At 39.0% G+C, this 17,361-nt stretch overlaps 1 protein-coding gene across 1 annotated transcript in view; it reads left to right on the forward strand.

The window, feature by feature from the left end:
* KIT (KIT proto-oncogene, receptor tyrosine kinase) overlaps positions 1–16,684 on the forward strand; it is a 75,983-nt gene extending 59,299 nt beyond the window's left edge. The window contains exons 14-21 of the mRNA XM_075930410.2: positions 1,674–1,824; positions 3,727–3,815; positions 6,939–7,066; positions 8,983–9,105; positions 13,103–13,214; positions 13,312–13,411; positions 14,151–14,256; positions 16,081–16,684. Of these exons, the coding sequence (XP_075786525.2) occupies positions 1,674–1,824; positions 3,727–3,815; positions 6,939–7,066; positions 8,983–9,105; positions 13,103–13,214; positions 13,312–13,411; positions 14,151–14,256; positions 16,081–16,197 (926 nt within the window). The 3' untranslated portion in view covers positions 16,198–16,684. The remainder of the gene's footprint in view (positions 1–1,673; positions 1,825–3,726; positions 3,816–6,938; positions 7,067–8,982; positions 9,106–13,102; positions 13,215–13,311; positions 13,412–14,150; positions 14,257–16,080) is intronic.
* Positions 16,685–17,361: the final 677 nt, after the last annotated feature.

A 17,361-nucleotide genomic window follows, 5' to 3' on the forward strand; every position in this document is an offset into this window, starting at 1 on the left:
AGTAATGGATTTAATGTGCACCAAGGGAGATTTAGGCTAGCTATTCCAAAAAACTTTGAGTATAAGAGCCCCTAAGTTCTGAAATAGGCTTCCAAGGGAGATTAGAGGCTTTTAAGAACAAGTAGGACAAACCATCTGTCAAAGATGGTCTAGAGACTCTCTTGGTCCTCCTGAGGTCCTTTTCAGCCCTACATTTCCATGCTTTTATGTGTTATTAGTGTCTGATGAATTCATTACTGTCTACTGTATAGCTGATAAATGTATTATCTGTATAGTCCTCAGATAATCTATTTAAACTGAAAAACATTAATGTAAGTTTAGGGCTACTAATTCTAAACATTTATCAGTCAAAAAATGAAAAATGTAATGTTCTCACAGTAAGTAACTTTGTTTACATTGCACATCCTGAGTATTTTATTTTATATAGATATAGATATATAAAAGAACACAAATAGTAATGTTAACATGCACACATAATAAAATGCAACAAATAATTGAAGCTTGCATACAGTCATTTACTCATAGACTTAAAGGTCAGAAGGGACCATTATGATCATCTAGTCTGACCCCCTGCATAGTGCAGGCCACAGAATCTCACCCACCCCTTTCTTAACTTTTGTGCACTTAAATTTGGAACCTGCATGTAATGCTACTGAAAATATTTGTATTTTTTAACTTCCCCATTTTACTTTTAAAAGGAAAAACTTGGGAAAATTCAGAGTTCTGGATTTAGGCAAAACATTCCACATTTTCACCTTTGCATAATTAAAAAGTAACTGACAGCATTGGGGTCAGATGAGCCACAAAGCAAAATCTCTGGCCAAAGTCAATTCACGAACTATTTCATACAATAAAGAGATTTTTATAAAGCATAAGCTTAGAAAATATCGGGTTTATAATAATCCTGACATAATCTAAATTATAATAACTATAGTAGATCTTATGAAAGTCACAATTATTAACCTAAAGAAAAACTGAAAAACTACCCTACAAATAAAATAATAGGCAGAGTTATTACATATTCAAGTGCTATCGTTGCAGTCATTTATTCAAAAACATATATATGGTTTATAAACATCTATGCTGTAGGTGAATTTTAATTCCCCTTTTAAATTTTATTTTAATACTCTAAGATCTAATGTCACTTAGTTTTCTGTCTCAGCAAGCTGTTCTGTGTGAATGATTTTTCCCATTATACTGCAGAGCATAACACCCTTCATTATTTAAAATAATTGGTGAAAGAACTTGAAGCTGTACTGTAAACAGAAGTGAATCAAAAGGATTAATGTTTGAAGCTTCTTATTCTAATGTTTGGAACAAATAACTTCCTTCAGGAAGTGAGCAAAATCATACAGATGTGTCTGGCCAGAAGCATTATCACTTGAAGAGGGGAAAAAGACTTGTTTGTTTAATTTGTATACAATGTGATACTATTGATGGGGAAAAATTAATTGGGAATGACATAGCTTTAATTGCACAATAGCAACTAGTCCATGAATAAGGGAACTGCTGCTGTAACTTCACTATGACTTTTCATGTCTTGACAGTGCTGTGTAGTGTGACTTAAAATAGGACATGTTGTGTTTTTAGTTGAATAATATTTTTGTATAAGATTTTTGACTCTGAAAGCAAAGCTTATGCTCTCCCCCATTAAACTCCCTCTGCATCTGTAGGTCCCACTCTGGTCATCACGGAATATTGCTGCTATGGTGATCTTTTGAATTTTCTGAGAAGGAAACGCGATTCATTTATTTGCCCAAAGCATGACGAATGTGCAGAAACGGCAGCTTATGAGAACCTTCTGCATCAAAAAGAGTCTGCATGGTAAGGATGATCTGCCAATACATAAAGGCGTAGCAGAAAGTTCAGAGGGAGGGTAAATCAAAGCTGAGATCTAGTGAAAAGAAATCACAAGAAGGCTTTTGTATAGTGTTTTCTAAGGATTGCATCAAGTTATTTTTAAAAATCAGCTTATTTAAAAAGATTATTTAAATTTTACAAGTTGTCTGTGTCTTATTTTTAAAGATTATAGATCAAATCATTTCATACACTTCTATTTTTATTGCTTCAATGGCTTTTCTGTGGTTGTGTCCAGTGCCACTCCTTGGATCAAAAACTTTCATCTTTATTTATATTTGTTATTACTACTTATGATTGGTATCGATCAGTTTGCAATGTAAATGACAGTACGCCAATGTAGTTGGGTTATAGCACTCTGTATTACCAGTTCCTGCATTTGCAATTACTTTAAAATAAAAATGATGCCTTTCAGTAGTGCATTAAATCCCACGAGGTCTTGTGACAAAAGACCCTGCTAAGATTTCACCAACCATTGCTCTTATACTTTTTTTTCTATTTTTCATCCACTTGTATATTATTGAAGTATTCCATTTAATACACAACCTAATTGTTCCTTCTTATATTTTCACATACTCGTGTCCCCATGCAAAGGTTATTTTAATTCCTTCATTTCTTTATAGTATTGGAGATGTCATTTACCAAACCTTCATTTGTACAGCAGACCTTCTCTATATTTGAATCTATACTTTGCAGCATTGACCTAATACTCTACTTAGCAAACTGAACTTAAAAAGACCCCATTAGAGCTCTTAGCAGGCATCAAAGCACTTTGCTAAAGTAGGAAGTTATGTCCCTTTGGTTTTAAGGATGTGTCTGCCCCATCACCATTGTGCTTTATATCTTGAAGAGAAGAATAGTCATGCTAGATCAGTACATAGAAGACAACGTTGTGTCTTTAAAGAAGTGCTTCTGGTGTTCCCATTTCAGTGCCACCATGAGCTTGTGATTCTCCTGCTGGAGGTGCCATCTTACAGATATGATGTAAAATTGAGAATGTTTTGAGTTTCATACAGCACTCCTTTGAAGAAGGCTGGATGGGAGTGTCAGACTGTAGAGTCTTTACCAAATTTTCACATGCTGTGTGCTGTTGAATCGATGCTGTGTGACAGCCTAGAGGTCTCTGCCATTCAGTGGAGGGGTGAGCTGGGGCCAGGAGGAATAAGCCCCATGAGATCCTGCTTAATCAGTTAACCATGTAAACCTAACATTTAATCAGTTAAGTGATTAAATGGGATTTTACATCCCTACATATAGTTCAAAAAGAAATTAAATGGCAAAATATTCATCATTATTATTGTAAATAATAGGTACATATTTATGAACTATATAAAATTAGAGTCCATAGACTAGAACATGTGTAGGGATGGGAAACTGATTTTTTAAAAATACAGATTCTCTCTAGTTATGCTGATTCCTGAAACCAAACTTAAACCCTTTTGGAAATTCTGATATTTTAAGTTAACTTTTCTCCCTAGTTTTATCTTCTGAATTTCAACTGATGCGTGAATTACTGATACTATAGTGATAGAAGCTGACCTGAATAGAAGGAAAACATTAGAATGTATTCTGAAACATCTAGTCATTTCTTTTACACACTCAACCTTAATTATAAATAATGCAAACAAAACTTTTGGGTGCCTACCTGAGCTAAACTGCAGACTTTGATATCAGACCATTACTATTCCATAATGCACATCTTTACAACCTATTTTGTCAAATCTCATTACTCTCAGTATAGCATATTTGTTTTCTTTTTAAAAATAACTAACAATCACAACCCTATGCTTCTCCAATGTTAATTAATTTATAAAAAAAAATTAGATTCAGATTTGTTCTTACTGTTGTTATATTAAATTATCAACACAGTGATGTCATCAATGAATACATGGACATGAAACCAGGAGTCTCTTATGTTGTTCCACCAAAAGCAGATAAAAGAAGATCAGGGAGGACAGGTAAGTACTTATCCAAAAATCTACCCCACATCCTACAGTACAAAGAGGGCTTTCTGGTGGGGAGGGAGAAGGTTTCCAATTTTGAAGAATCTTTGCTGACAGAAATGCCCAATTAAAACCCAAGTTCAATGAACCAGGAGTTAAAAAGAAAAATAATAAGTTTAACGAAAACGGTGGCTTCATATTTTTTTCTGATTTCATTTTGATCATGGATATTATCATTAGAAGCAAGAGGAAGACCAAGAACAGGGGTGGCTCCATTACTCAATATGTGTGCGTGGAGGGGAACAATAACAGAAAATGTGGCAATAGCAGAAGTGCTAAATGATTTTTTTGTTTTGACCAAAAAGTTTTAATAGAAATTGGACATCTAATATTGAAAATGCCAGAGAAAATGAGGTAGGATCAGAAGCTAAAATAGGGAAAGAAAAGGGAAAAGGGCAAATATTATGCCAATTTATGAAAAAGAAGAATAAGGACAACCTAGGGAACTATAGACTTGTCAGTTTATCTTCAGTACTTGGAGAGATAATAGAGTTAATAATTAAGCAATCAATTTGCAAATGCCTATAAGATAATAAGACGATAAGAAATATTCAGTATGGATTTGTCAAGACAAATCATGTCAAACCAACCTAATAGCTTTCTTTGACAGAGTAACAAGCCTTGTGCAGGAGGATTAGTGGTAGATGTGGTATATCTTGACTTCAGTAAGGCTTTTGATACTGTCTCACATAACTATCTCATAAACAAACTTGGGAAATACAGCATAGATGGAGCTCTTATAAAATAGATGAATAATTGTAGTTATCAATGGTTCACATCCATGAACATATCAAGCGGGGTCCCACAGGGATCAGTTCTGGGTCCAGATCTGTTCAATAACTTCGTCAGTGACTTAGATGATGGCGCATGTAAGGGGACTGTTAGCTCCTTACTAAAACTCAGTGGGAGTTTTTTGTTGGCCAGCTCCCAACACCAAAGGGGAAGAGTCCATGAGAAATCAGGCCCCTGAGACTTGACAGTCCCCAGGGACAATGGGAAGAAGCCAACACTCCAGGTCAGCCTGATTGACAGGTTGGACAGACCAATGAGGGAATTAGGAGGCCAAGTCCCATCCTCCCTGTGAGCTGGGATTTTCTGAGTCTCTGAGTCAAAGGGGGAGAGAGCTAAGAAGAGCAGCAAGGGGTCTAAGCTGTGCTGAGGAGCAGACCTACAGTGACAGACAGAGGCCCACCCAGCCCAAAGAGCTCAGACCCTGTGGTGAGAAGCAGACCTACAATGACCAGAGCCAAAAGGGTCAGAGAAGCAAGCAAGGAGCTGGAGGCTGACAAAACAGCATACTCTGGAGCTGGGTGTGGTGAGCAGCTGAGACCAGCAAAGGGGGGAAAAGAGGTTCTGGGCAGGGAGACACCACCAGCCAAGAGGCCCTGCAGGCCAGCTGGGAGAGGGGTCCTGCCACCTAGAGCCTGAAGTCGTGTGGACACTGCCAAAGCAAGCGTGTCCAACCTGCAGCCCCCCTCCCTGCAGCACAGCCAAGGCCTGAGAGAGAGCCCTGGGACCTATAAAGAACAGACTGTGAACTGTCCTTATACTCTGTAAACTGCTGTTTGTGATGTCCCCGTGCTACAGAGTGGGGCTATGTGTTCTCTTTTAACCGTTTTCATTTTTTCCTTATTCTTTTCTTTTTAATCAGTTGCTGTTTAATAAATTGTATTCACTTTGAACTGTATGTAATGATCAGTGGGTCAGGAAAGCATCCAGTGTGAAGAGAGCACCCTGGAGTGGGGACTCCCTATCTCCTGCCCCAAGTGACTACAAGGTTGGGGATTCAGCCTTGTTGGGATTTCGAGAATGCTGCTACTCAGGAGAGTGGAAGGGGAGCCCTCAGAGTCAGGGAGGCCTTTGGGTAAAGGAAGTGTGAGCGGGGACTCAGATCCTTTCGCTGGTCCATTTCACCAGGGTAGTATAGAAGCCAGGAAAGTTCCCCACAATAGCGGGACCATTCCCCCTCTTACATTAAGAAAGTACACTTATAGGCTACGTCTACACTGGCCCCTAATTCCGGAAAAGTCATGCAAAGCATGACTTTTCCGGAATTAGAGGCCAGTGTAGATGTAGCCATAAAGTTTGGAGAAGATACTAAGTTGGGCGGGATTGCAAGTACTTTGGAAGATAGGATTACAATTCAAAATGATCTGGACAAATTAGAGAAGTGGTCTGAAGTAAATAGGATGAAATTCAATAAGGACAAATCCAAAGTACTCCATTTAGGAGGGAACAATCAGACGCATGCATACAAAATGGGAAGCGATTGCCTAGGAAGGAATACTGCAGAAAGGTATGTGGGAATCGTAGTGATTCACAAGCTAAAGATGAAGTCATCGGTGTAAAACTATTGCAAAAAGAGCAAATATTCTTCTGGGATGTATTAACAGGAGTGTTATAAGCAAGACAGAAGAAGTAATTCTCCTGCTCTGCTCCATGCTGATTAGGCCTCAACTGGAGTATTGGTTCCAGTTCTGGGTGCCATATTTCAGGAAAGTTGGAGAAAATTGGAGAATGTGAACAAATCCAGAGAAGAGCAGCAAAAATTATTTAAAGTTTTACAAAACATGACCTATGAGTCAATATTGGGAAAAAATGGGTTTATTTTACTTGGAGAAGAGAAGACTGAGAGGGGACACAACAGTATTCAAGAACATAGAAGTTTGTTACAAGATGATGTTACATGATGAAGAAAATTGTCCTGCACCTCTGAGAACAGGACAAGAGGCAATGGTCTTAAATTGCAGTAAAGGTGGTTTAGGTTCTGAGTGTTAGGATGGTCAAGCACTGGAATAAATTGCTTAGGGAGGTTGTGAAATCTCCATCACTGAAGATTTTTAAAAGCAGATTAGACAAACACTGGTAACGGATGGTTTAGATAATACTTAGTTTTGCAATGAGTGCAAGGTACTGGTCTAAAAACATCTCAAGGTCCCTTCCAGTCCTACAATTCTGTGTTTGTGTGGCTTGAGTTTGCATATTTATTCAGCATCATATTTTGAAAAATGTAAGTCAAATATGGTTCATGCAATCAAAACTAGTCCATTTAAAATTGTTTACATTTGTGTTGCTTAGGATCATATATTGATCGAGACGTTACCATTGCAATATTAGAAGATGATGAATTAGCTCTGGATGTTGAAGATCTACTGAGTTTTTCTTATCAGGTGGCTAAGGGCATGAGCTTCCTTGCCTCCAAAAACGTAAGTTGTGAATTTGAGTGACAGGCAATATCCAAAGACTTTGATTTTCTTCACATATTGGCATTTTAAAACATGACTGTTCCTTCTGCTCAGTAATCTTTTTAACAAACATTTCAAATTAAGGGGTTTCTGCTCTACCATGAAGACTTCACTAGACTATTCCGTAAAACTACTCTTGCTTTTCACTAGCCAAGAGGTTTGCACTCTACTCAGAATTATTTTTCCCTGGACTTTACAGGTTGGAGCTTTCTGGTCTGGAACTCTGGGGACCTGACTGGTCTTGGATGAGGGATTTTGCTGGACTAGGGATAGTCATTTCTGGTCTCCTTGCTGCCAGCCGACCCCCTAACCTGCCTCCCCAGCCCAGTTGAGCCGCATACCAGGCTTTCCAGCTTATTCCCATCCCCATCCCCCCCACACACACAGACACTTCCTCCGAGCCCAACTGGCCTGAATATTGCCCCTCCACCCACCCTCCCGCAGCATGCCGAGAACCCAGTCCTCCACCTTCCGCAATGTGTCAGTACTCTCTGATCCTGGAACATCCGTGGCAGTAAGTTCCAGTTTATAGAGGTGCAACCTGTACTTGCATAAAGAAAAACCTCAAGGCTACATCTGGGTGTCAGGGCTCAAAATGCAGCAGAATTGCTGCATTTCCACTACTGAGGGCACTGGGAATTGGCGAACTCCTTTCGTGTACCATGGGACAGAACAATGCTATGGCTACGTGGCCAGAGCATGAAGGGAGGAATAGAGATGAATAGTTGGAAGGGTGTGTGCACCATATTCACAAAGTCCACTAACTTTGTGTATATGGAGAAAGCGGGAGCAACAGGTCCTCTTCTGTTGTTGCTTCCTATATCCTACAGTTTGGGTTGAGGATTTTGACGATAGCATTTGCTTACTCTCCTGGAGTACACAGCCAGTGTAATAAAAGCTCTATTTGGCCTTTGGTGCCATCCAATCCCGAACAAGCCCTGTTCAGTATGGTATATACAGCCAATGAGACAGAAGCCTTTGAATCATTCCACACGTTCCTTTCTTCATTACATGGGAGAAGAGACAACTTTTAGATCCTGTCTCCTTCCATATATGCCCATTACTTATGCACAGATACTTGTTGCTGGAAGATAATTAGTTTAGTTATTTAACATAAGACATTACCCATGCGCAGAGTACATTATAAACAAAATTTTAATTTGGCAAAATCCTCTCTTATTTATCAGGTTCAGTGAAGAGCATATCTACGGCCTAATGTAAACTTTTCTGATGTGCCTAAAGACCAATTTTCTAAATTGACACAGGTAGTTAGGAGTGTAAGTCTTAATGAAAACCTCAGTCTGTTTTGAAAATAAGAATTAGGTTTCTGAGTAGTATAAAGGCTTTTGAATTTTTGACCCTATAGTCTTGCCTATTTTCTAGTTTGTCACCTTCCCCTCAGTTATGAAAATTGTTTTTTTACAAAAAATTGTATTTTTTTCCTTAAAAACAAATAGCATTTTCCCACTCTGACTGTATTTGAAAATAGCCCAATCATTTTTTTGAAATTTTTATGAAAATTATCTTTCTAGCTCAGAGCAAGCATACTGAACTTTAACTGAAAGTGTAAAACTCTTAAGAAAGTTATAAGGAACTGAAAATGGCCCTTCCTAATGGCTGAGGCCACCTTAATTATAGACAGCAGTATGTTTCAGTAAAACTATTGTGCTATAAAGCTTTTTAAACCATATAGCCATGTAAGCTTTTTAAACTCAAACACTTTGAGTAGTAGTTTGTACTATATATTATGTATAGTTAAATACATGTGTATTGAAGAAAACACACACAAACTCAGTCAGCAATTCTGCATCAGTAGTGAAAAGTACTGTAGTTCCACAAAAATAATTTCCTGTGTTTTGTTTGTTTTATTGCTTTAGTGCATTCATAGGGATTTGGCGGCAAGAAACATTCTTCTCACTCATGGTCGAATAACAAAAATTTGTGACTTTGGCCTTGCTAGAGATATCAAGAATGACTCAAATTATGTAGTCAAAGGAAATGTAAGTACTTGACTAGGAAGCATCCTAAATTGTCTGAATTGCCAAATAAATCCTTTTCTAAGATTTAGTTATTTTTCAATCCTTTAAACTTAATGGTGCTGTATTTGGTTAATTATTAAAATAAGTATTCTTAAAAAAATCTAAAATCAGGTTTTATGGTGTTTGCTTTGTTATAAATATCATGCAGATAACAGGAGTTGTGTTCTAAATGTGAGATTTTATTGAGTAGGGCAAAGTGGGAAAGCAGAAGTAGGCTTGCTTTTCCTTGATTCCATATTCTTAGGTTAGCAAATAAACTGATTTACTTTATATATGCAACAGACATAACCTGACACTTGGGGTATGTCTAGACTACAGGCTTACGTCGACATAAGTTTTGTCGACAGAATCTGTTGACAAAATTGACGTTGACATAGAGCATCTAGACTACATCCAGTTCTGTCGACAAAGCAAGCCGCTTTGTCGACATAAGAGTGTGGACGCAAAGGACAGTGTAGATGCAATAATGCCTTCTATTGACAGAACTCTGTCGACAAAAGGCATTATTCCTCGTAGAATGAGGTTTACCTACGTCGACAAAACTGCTGAGTTTTGTCGACGTTATGTCGACATAACTCAAAGACAGTGTGGACGCAAGTATAGTTTTGTCAACAAAAGTCCACTTTTGTCGACAAAACCCTGTAGTCTAGACACACCCTTGGAGTTGCAGATCCAGTTTCTCTATGGCTTGGAGAGAGATGTGACATTATGGACCAACAGAGAAAAGTGTGAATACTCATTTCCAGACTATTCCTAATTAGACTAAGACCACTTTCCAAAGAAAGTCAAATATTGCTGTTTCATTATGTTTTGTAGCCATAATGATAGATAGATAGATAGATAATCTTTGTCACTTCAAATACATGTGACTTTTCCAGAAATCTCCCAGACCACCCATTTATATTTGTTCAGTTTATAAAAAAATAGGACCTGTGTTCAACAAAATGAAATCCTCAAATTCTCCCTGACTGTTCCACAACTAGAAATCTACCACTATTCACTAGCTATGAATTCATTGCTCCTCTCAAGGAAAAGCCCAGGAGAACAAATGGGTCTGGCAGCATTCGTCTCACGTAGGGTACTTCTATACGGCACCTTTAGCTCGAAATAAGCTACGCAATTTGAGCTACCCAAATTGCGTAACTTATTTCAAGCTTATTTCAAGATAGACAGCGCCAATTTCAAAATAGACCACTATTCTGACTAGTCCTTTAATCTTCATAAAACGAGGTTTACCGGGATGTCGGAATAGTGCGCCTGTTATTTTGAAAGATGTTTTGAAATAACAGGCACACTGTCAAGATGCTGAATAAGCTTTTTTGGGATACTGGAAGTATCCTGAAATAGTGCTGCAGTGTAGATATACCCTTATGGTCAAAATAACAGAAAATTGTGACTTTGACCTTGCTAGAGATATCAAGAATGACTCAAAATATTTCGTCAAAGGAAATGAAAGTACTTGCCTAGGAAGCATCCTAAATTGTCTTAATTGCCAAATAGCTGAAGATACAAAAAAGCTGTCAAGGATAGAGAATTCCACAGTCCCTCTCTACTCCAAAAGTGCTTTTTCCTCCTGAATAAACTCAATGGCTGTGTCTACACTGGAAAGTTATCCGGAAAATCAGCTGCTTTTCTGGAAAACCTTGCCAGCTGTCTACACTGGCCGCTTGAATTTCCGGAAAAGCACTGACGATCTAATGTAAAATCATCAGTGCTTTTCCAGAAAAACTATGCAGCTTCCGTTCTGGCAAAAGTCTTTTTCCGGAAAACTGTTCCGGAAAAGGGCCAGTGTAGACAGCACAGTAGTGTTTTCCACAAAAAAGCACCAATCGCGAAAATGACGATCAGGGCTTTTTTGCGGAAAAGCGCGTCTAGATTGGCCACGGACGCTTTTCCGGAAAAAGTGCTTTTCCAGAAAAGCGTCCTGCCAATCTAGATGCGCTTTTCCGAAAATGCTTTTAACTGAAAACTTTTCCGTTAAAAGCATTTCCGGAAAATCATGCCAGTGTAGACGTAGCCAATGGGTGACAACTTAGGTGCCTCAGATGATCTCACATGATATGAGGCCGAGAGAGGCATTCTCTGAGGTAATCAGAATGCGATCATTTCAGGGTAATGTGAAGAAGACTGACTTTGTCAGCTGAGTTAGAGATCTGCCCCAGACATGTGTGCTGCTCCCAAAATTCAGTATAGGATACAACTGATGTCAGAGAAAGAGTTCAGTAAAGCAGCAAGGTTGGGTTAGTAAAATATCTGCTGAATATTGCTCAGTGGCATTTAGAAAGAAACTGATGGAAGAAGCCAGGTTTTATTTTCAACCTTGAGTCAAGATCTGCTTGATCTCCTATGCATCAAGGATTTTAAGTGCTGGCCAGCAGGGGCAGTAATTAATTACATTTCTTTTGTCTAGACTATGTTTAGGTTGAAGTGGGCTGCTTGACAATAGGATTTTTTGTAATCTGAGAAGGTTGGAGAAGAATAGGCAGAAGCTGACAGGAAAGAAAGGAAGCTGGGGCTTCTGTGTGTGGGGGGAGGAGGAGAGGAATTCCTTGAGTTGTGTCTGGTCTGATCTTAAACCCAGCTTGGTTTAATGGGAACATTGATGCCCTGGACAATGAGGACAGCCACTTCTGCTGCAAGTTGCTGCAGGATTGGTGAAAAAGAATATCTGATCATTTTAACTCAGCCAAAAATTATTCCAGTATCTAACGATTGCGGCTATATATTTCATTTAGTAAACAACCAATAACTCAAATGGTCAACCACTCCAGTCACGTTAGAATCACCTGTAGTACTAGGCAGCTGATAGAAAGCCATTACCCTTTTCTCTACCTTCTCATTTTCTTGTCTTCCTCTTAAGTCCTTTCCCTACTTCCTGCTTCACTTCCCTACAGACATCAAGGACTTCTAAACTGAGAAGCTGTAATATATTTTCGTATACATTGTTTCAAAATTAAGTTAGAAGGAAAGGGCTGAGATTCTCCTATAGCAATACAAACATTCTGGGGACAGCAGAAAGATCAAAGGAATGAGAGGAAAGAAAGGAAATGAATCAAGAGGTTTTGAACACTTTTTTTTAACCATTTCCTTTTCAGCAGTTTGCATTTTTTGAGGGGGAACAGAGTGTATGTGTGTGTTAAAAGCTAAAGCAGCTACTTTGTTGTGTGCTTGAAAAGCTGGGGTGTGTCAGAACTGTGTAAGCATAATAGCCTATCCAATAAAGAGAAATGCATATTCAGGGGCTTATTATTTTAAACAGCTATACCATGGTGATACAAATCCTTGCACTCCAATTGGCTATCATCCTTTTTAAAGCAGATACATGGAGTCACACACTATTTTAAAAAAACAACTATATAACAGGTATGCAAATCAGATACTTAAGCTAATCAGAGTTCAAGGAACTGTATAAATGCAAAAGCGGGGAGGAGTCCAGTGGCACAACTCAGGATTAAACAAAGACTGTGAATAACTAGCAAACTACAAAAGCAGCTTCTCCTCTCTTGGTATTCATACCTCCAGATCAGCTACTAGAAGTGGGCCTCATCCTCCCTGATTGGATCCACCTCATCATCTCTAGCCTGATTCTGGCTTGCATATTTATACCTGCCTCTGGAAATTTCCACTACATGCATCTGACAAAGTGGGTCTTTGCCCATGAAAGCTTATGCTCCAACACTTCGGTTAGTCTATAAGGTGCCACAAGACTCCTTGCCGCTTTTGCAGATTCAGACTAACACGGCCACCCCTCTGATACTCGACACTGTATAAATGTAGAAAGCCTGTACAGTGATGGATCAGTAGTTGTATGAGATGTCAGCACTCTGACTTGCAGATAGAATTCCACTTCACTCATAATATACAAAAAAGGTAACCATTATATCATTGTACATTTGATGTTTTGAAACGTTCTTAGCTGATTGTCTCATTTTCTTTTTCATCCACAATCTTTGCAAAGGCTCGGCTTCCTGTAAAGTGGATGGCTCCTGAAAGTATTTTCAACTGTGTATATACCTTTGAGAGCGATGTCTGGTCTTACGGAATATTACTTTGGGAACTGTTTTCTTTAGGTAAGATTTTTATTGGCTGAATGTGTATTCCGTATTTCACCTAGAGTTTATTTCTGATTTTAAAATGGCATTGATCAATTAAATGTTGTATCCACAGGAAGCAGCCCTTACCCTGGAATGCCTGTGGACTCCAAGTTTTATAAAATGATTAAGGAAGGATACAGAATGTTTAGTCCAGAATGTGCACCTGTTGAAATGTAAGAGATAGGCTTTCGCTACTAATCAGCCAATCGTATTTGAAACAAAGGAAGTAAAGCTTCCAGATATGGGCTAAATGAACCTTCTAATGTTGACTTTTTTTTTTTCTTCAAATTTTCCACAGCTGAAGTAGCTTTAATTGTATAACACCCACATATTGTGAACCTTTTGTGATCTAATAGCTCTGTCATGAATTCTAAGTTACACAAATAAAGCTAATTCACAGAGAATGTTAAACAGTTTCAGTTGAGATAAACTGTTTAAAATGCACCTTCTTATGCAATTCTTATAGTTGTGTTCCATTTCCTGATTGGAATAAGATAGTCCAAGCATCTTGTTTACTAGCGATTCCCAATTTAGTGTGTTTTTAAATGTCAATATCAGACACATAATCTGGAAATAGGTAGCTATCGTGCTATAGCAACTCTTTATGCAGAACTTTCATTACTGTCAAAGGAAGTTCCCTCCCCCCCAGAATCTCAGCAGTAGTGGGTCCTTCGTATTCATAGTCAATTGGTCCATAGTATTCATAGACAATAGTGACACTATTTCTACTCTTACAAAATTTGCTTAAATGGTTTAACTTAGTTCTGTTTGAAATGTTTAAATAAGTTGCTACTGTTATACCATATAACTTCAATTTATTTTAACCCATACAAATAATAATCAAGTTTTAATACAGAAAATATTTCTAGTTGAAATTCTCAACTAATAATATTTCATTTAACATATTTGCAGGTATGAGATAATGAAGAGTTGCTGGGATGCTGATCCTGTACAGAGACCAACATTTAAGCAAATTGTACAGCTAATTGAGCAGCAGCTTTCAGATAATGGAAACCATGTAAGTAAGAGTTTCTATATGGATCTTAAATATTCAGCGTTACATTTTCCAAAAACCTGTGTGATTTTGAATAAGACTCTAAAAAGAGAGGAGAAGTCTTTTTTTATTTATGTACTTTTGTACTATACATTTTTCCTGTTAGGATGATTTTCAGATTTACCGCTAGCTCTCCTTAGCTGTATCATACCCTCACAAATAGTATGCTCACACTAATTTTTGAAAATTATGTATCTGCATAAAATAAAATAAACACAAATTACAGAGTATGTTTTTGAAAATGTATGTGCCAAGGTACTGTTGATTTTCTCATAAAATATGGTCATAGCTCTTGATTTCTTAAAACACAGACTAATCTGTTTACATGGAATCTCATTATTGTGGATGTATCAGTCAGGAATGCACCTTTTCTTTTGTTTGAAAGGCTAAGTGATACACTTTCTGGATTTGGCCTCTCTCTTTACTTTTTGATCAGTCTGTTCTGTTATTTTATCAGTGAAACTTAGGCTCCTAAGTGCCTATGTCACTTTCGAAAATGAGATGTAGGTTTCTAAATCACAGATTGGACCTCCCTGGTCTGGCACCTTCGGGACCTGACTGGTCCCGGATAAAGGATTTTTCCGGACCGGGGGAGGTCATTTCAGCTCCACCCCTCTTCCAGCTTTCTAGCTCCCCTTTAGGCCAGCTGAGCCGCATGCTAGCTCACAGCCCCTCCCGCAGCCCAACTGAGCCGTGCGCTGGCTCCCGCCACCCCCTACCCCTGCAGCCCAGATGAGCCACATAGCTCCAGCCCCCCCTTGCAGCCCAACTGAGCCACGTGCCAGCTCCTGGCTCCCCTGGCAACTCAGCTGAGCCATGTGCTGGCTTCCTGCCCCACCTCGTAGTCTAGATGAGCAACGCAGCTTCAGCCCCTTTCGCAGCCCAACTGAGCTGCGTGCAGGCTCCTGGGCCCCTACCACCCTGCATCGCGCCAGGACTCTCTGATCCTGGAACCTCCATGGCCATGCCGGACCATGGATGTTGCCGGACCAGAGAATCCCAGATTTTAGCAGTGCAACCTGTATTGCAGTGTTGAGTGAAGCAGTGCCTACAAACCTTTAAAAATCTTGGCCATGGTGCCGTCACCTTGCAGTGTAAGTATTGGAAACTAGCATCTTGCTGTGCTCTGTTTCTTTGGGCCATATCCTAGTAATACAATTTGTGGGTGGATAAGTGGACATAAGTACTTAAGGGAGGAATTATGCCATTTTAGAGACACAGATTTTGTCCTATGGGGAATGATTTACAGAGTTGCTTCTAAAGATTATGTGGCCATATATGAGGTTGATTCTTCTGGATTAAAAACAAAGGTTCGTTAGAAGTTCTAGATGTTTCGCTTTGACACAAACATTAGTGGTCCCCGTTAAGTTGAGAAATGAGGAAACTGAAAACTGCTAAGGTTCAGTTGATTCCTTTAAAATGTTTTTGGCAAGCTACAATGGTTACTGAAACAAAAGCAAAAATGTGAAGAAAAGTGTGATATTATTGGAGGAATTTTCAAAGATTTGGATTAAAATATTTCTAATATTTCTGTTTAAATTACCTTACAAAATTTCCTGTCTTTTTTAATAACTGAGATTAGTTTTCTGATCCATTTTAGAAAACAGTTAATTTGAGGCACTCTAAATTCTGCTTCAAGATGTACTACAGTTTACCAAGGAAACAAATTTCCTCCATAGATGTTAGCAAGGCTTACTGTATAACAAGGCAACGAATAGCAACAGAGTGTTCTGCTTAAATGGAGGAGGCATTTGGTGAGGTATTGACAATGGTCTCTGTCTTCCCCAGGCTTACTCTAACTTTACACCCCATCAAGTTAATGCTGCAGATCACTCAGTGAGGATTAATTCTGTGGGAAGCAGCGCTTCATCTACTCAGCCCCTTCTGGTTCGTGAAGATGCTTGAAAGAGGAGAGGGGCATCTGGAAACAGGCTGCCCAGATGGATTAGATACTTATTCTGCAGAGGGCAGGGGAGGATAGACCTTAATGATTTATCTTACTTTACTCACTAGCAGGGTAGTCTAAATATGCTATAATACTGTCCTTTACTACACACTGTTACACATAAACTTAGTTCATCCACCGCAGCCATTTTTGCAGTGTTGACTGCAGCTGTATATGTTTTGCTATATTGTATGTATTTGCAGTAGGGTGTCATATAAACAAAATCTAAATCTTAAGCGTGGGTGTGGAGCTAGATGAATACAAATCTAACCAACTATTAAATAGTCCATCTCTAGATCTGTGCCTGGAAAGCTAATAGTAATTTTCTGATTTCTTGTTTGTTGGGGGGCTTTTTGAAACATTACTGAAAAATACATACATACATACATACATACATACATACATACATACAGGCTGTGTCTACATTGGCACCCCTTTCTGGAAAAGGGATGCTAATGTAGACTTCGGAATAGCAAAATCCATGGGGGATTTAAATATCCCCCGCGGCATTTGCATTTACATGGCTGCCGCTTTTTTCCAGCTTGGGGATAAGCCGGAGAAAAGCGCCAGTCTAGACGTGATTCTCCAGAAAATAAGCCCTTTTCCGGAGGATCTCTTATTCCTACTTTCAAGTCTAGACTGGCGCTTTTCTCCGGCTTATCCCGAAGCCGGAAAAAAGCGGCAGCCATGTAAATGCAAATGCCGCGGGGGATATTTAAATCCCCCGCGGATTTTGCTATTCCGAAGTCTACATTAGCATCCCTTTTCTGGAAAGGGGTGCCAATGTAGACACAGCCACATACAAATAGCTGCTTGCAAGTGTCCAAGCCTAAAACCTTACAAGTATCACAGGCAGGTGTTCTGACCTGGATGCCACGAGGTGAACAATGAAAGGGATGGGATTGATCAGAATGGCACATCCTTCACCCCACCCCCCCTCAAAGTCCCTGTGCAGCCACTAGACTACTGGAGGACTCTGCAGTTAGGGAAAGCTTTCCAGACACCAAGGAAAGGAGAGCATTGTAGAACTTCTCCCTGTTAAGGTTAAGAGTCTTCATCGGTAGTTTTAGTAAAAGTCAGTGACAGAGAAAAATTCATGGATGCCCGTGACCTGTACTTGACCT

The sequence above is a fragment of the Pelodiscus sinensis genome, chromosome 4, assembly GCF_052426305.1.
Source record: "Pelodiscus sinensis isolate ZL-2025 chromosome 4, ASM5242630v1, whole genome shotgun sequence".
Lineage (NCBI taxonomy): Eukaryota > Metazoa > Chordata > Testudines > Trionychidae > Pelodiscus > Pelodiscus sinensis.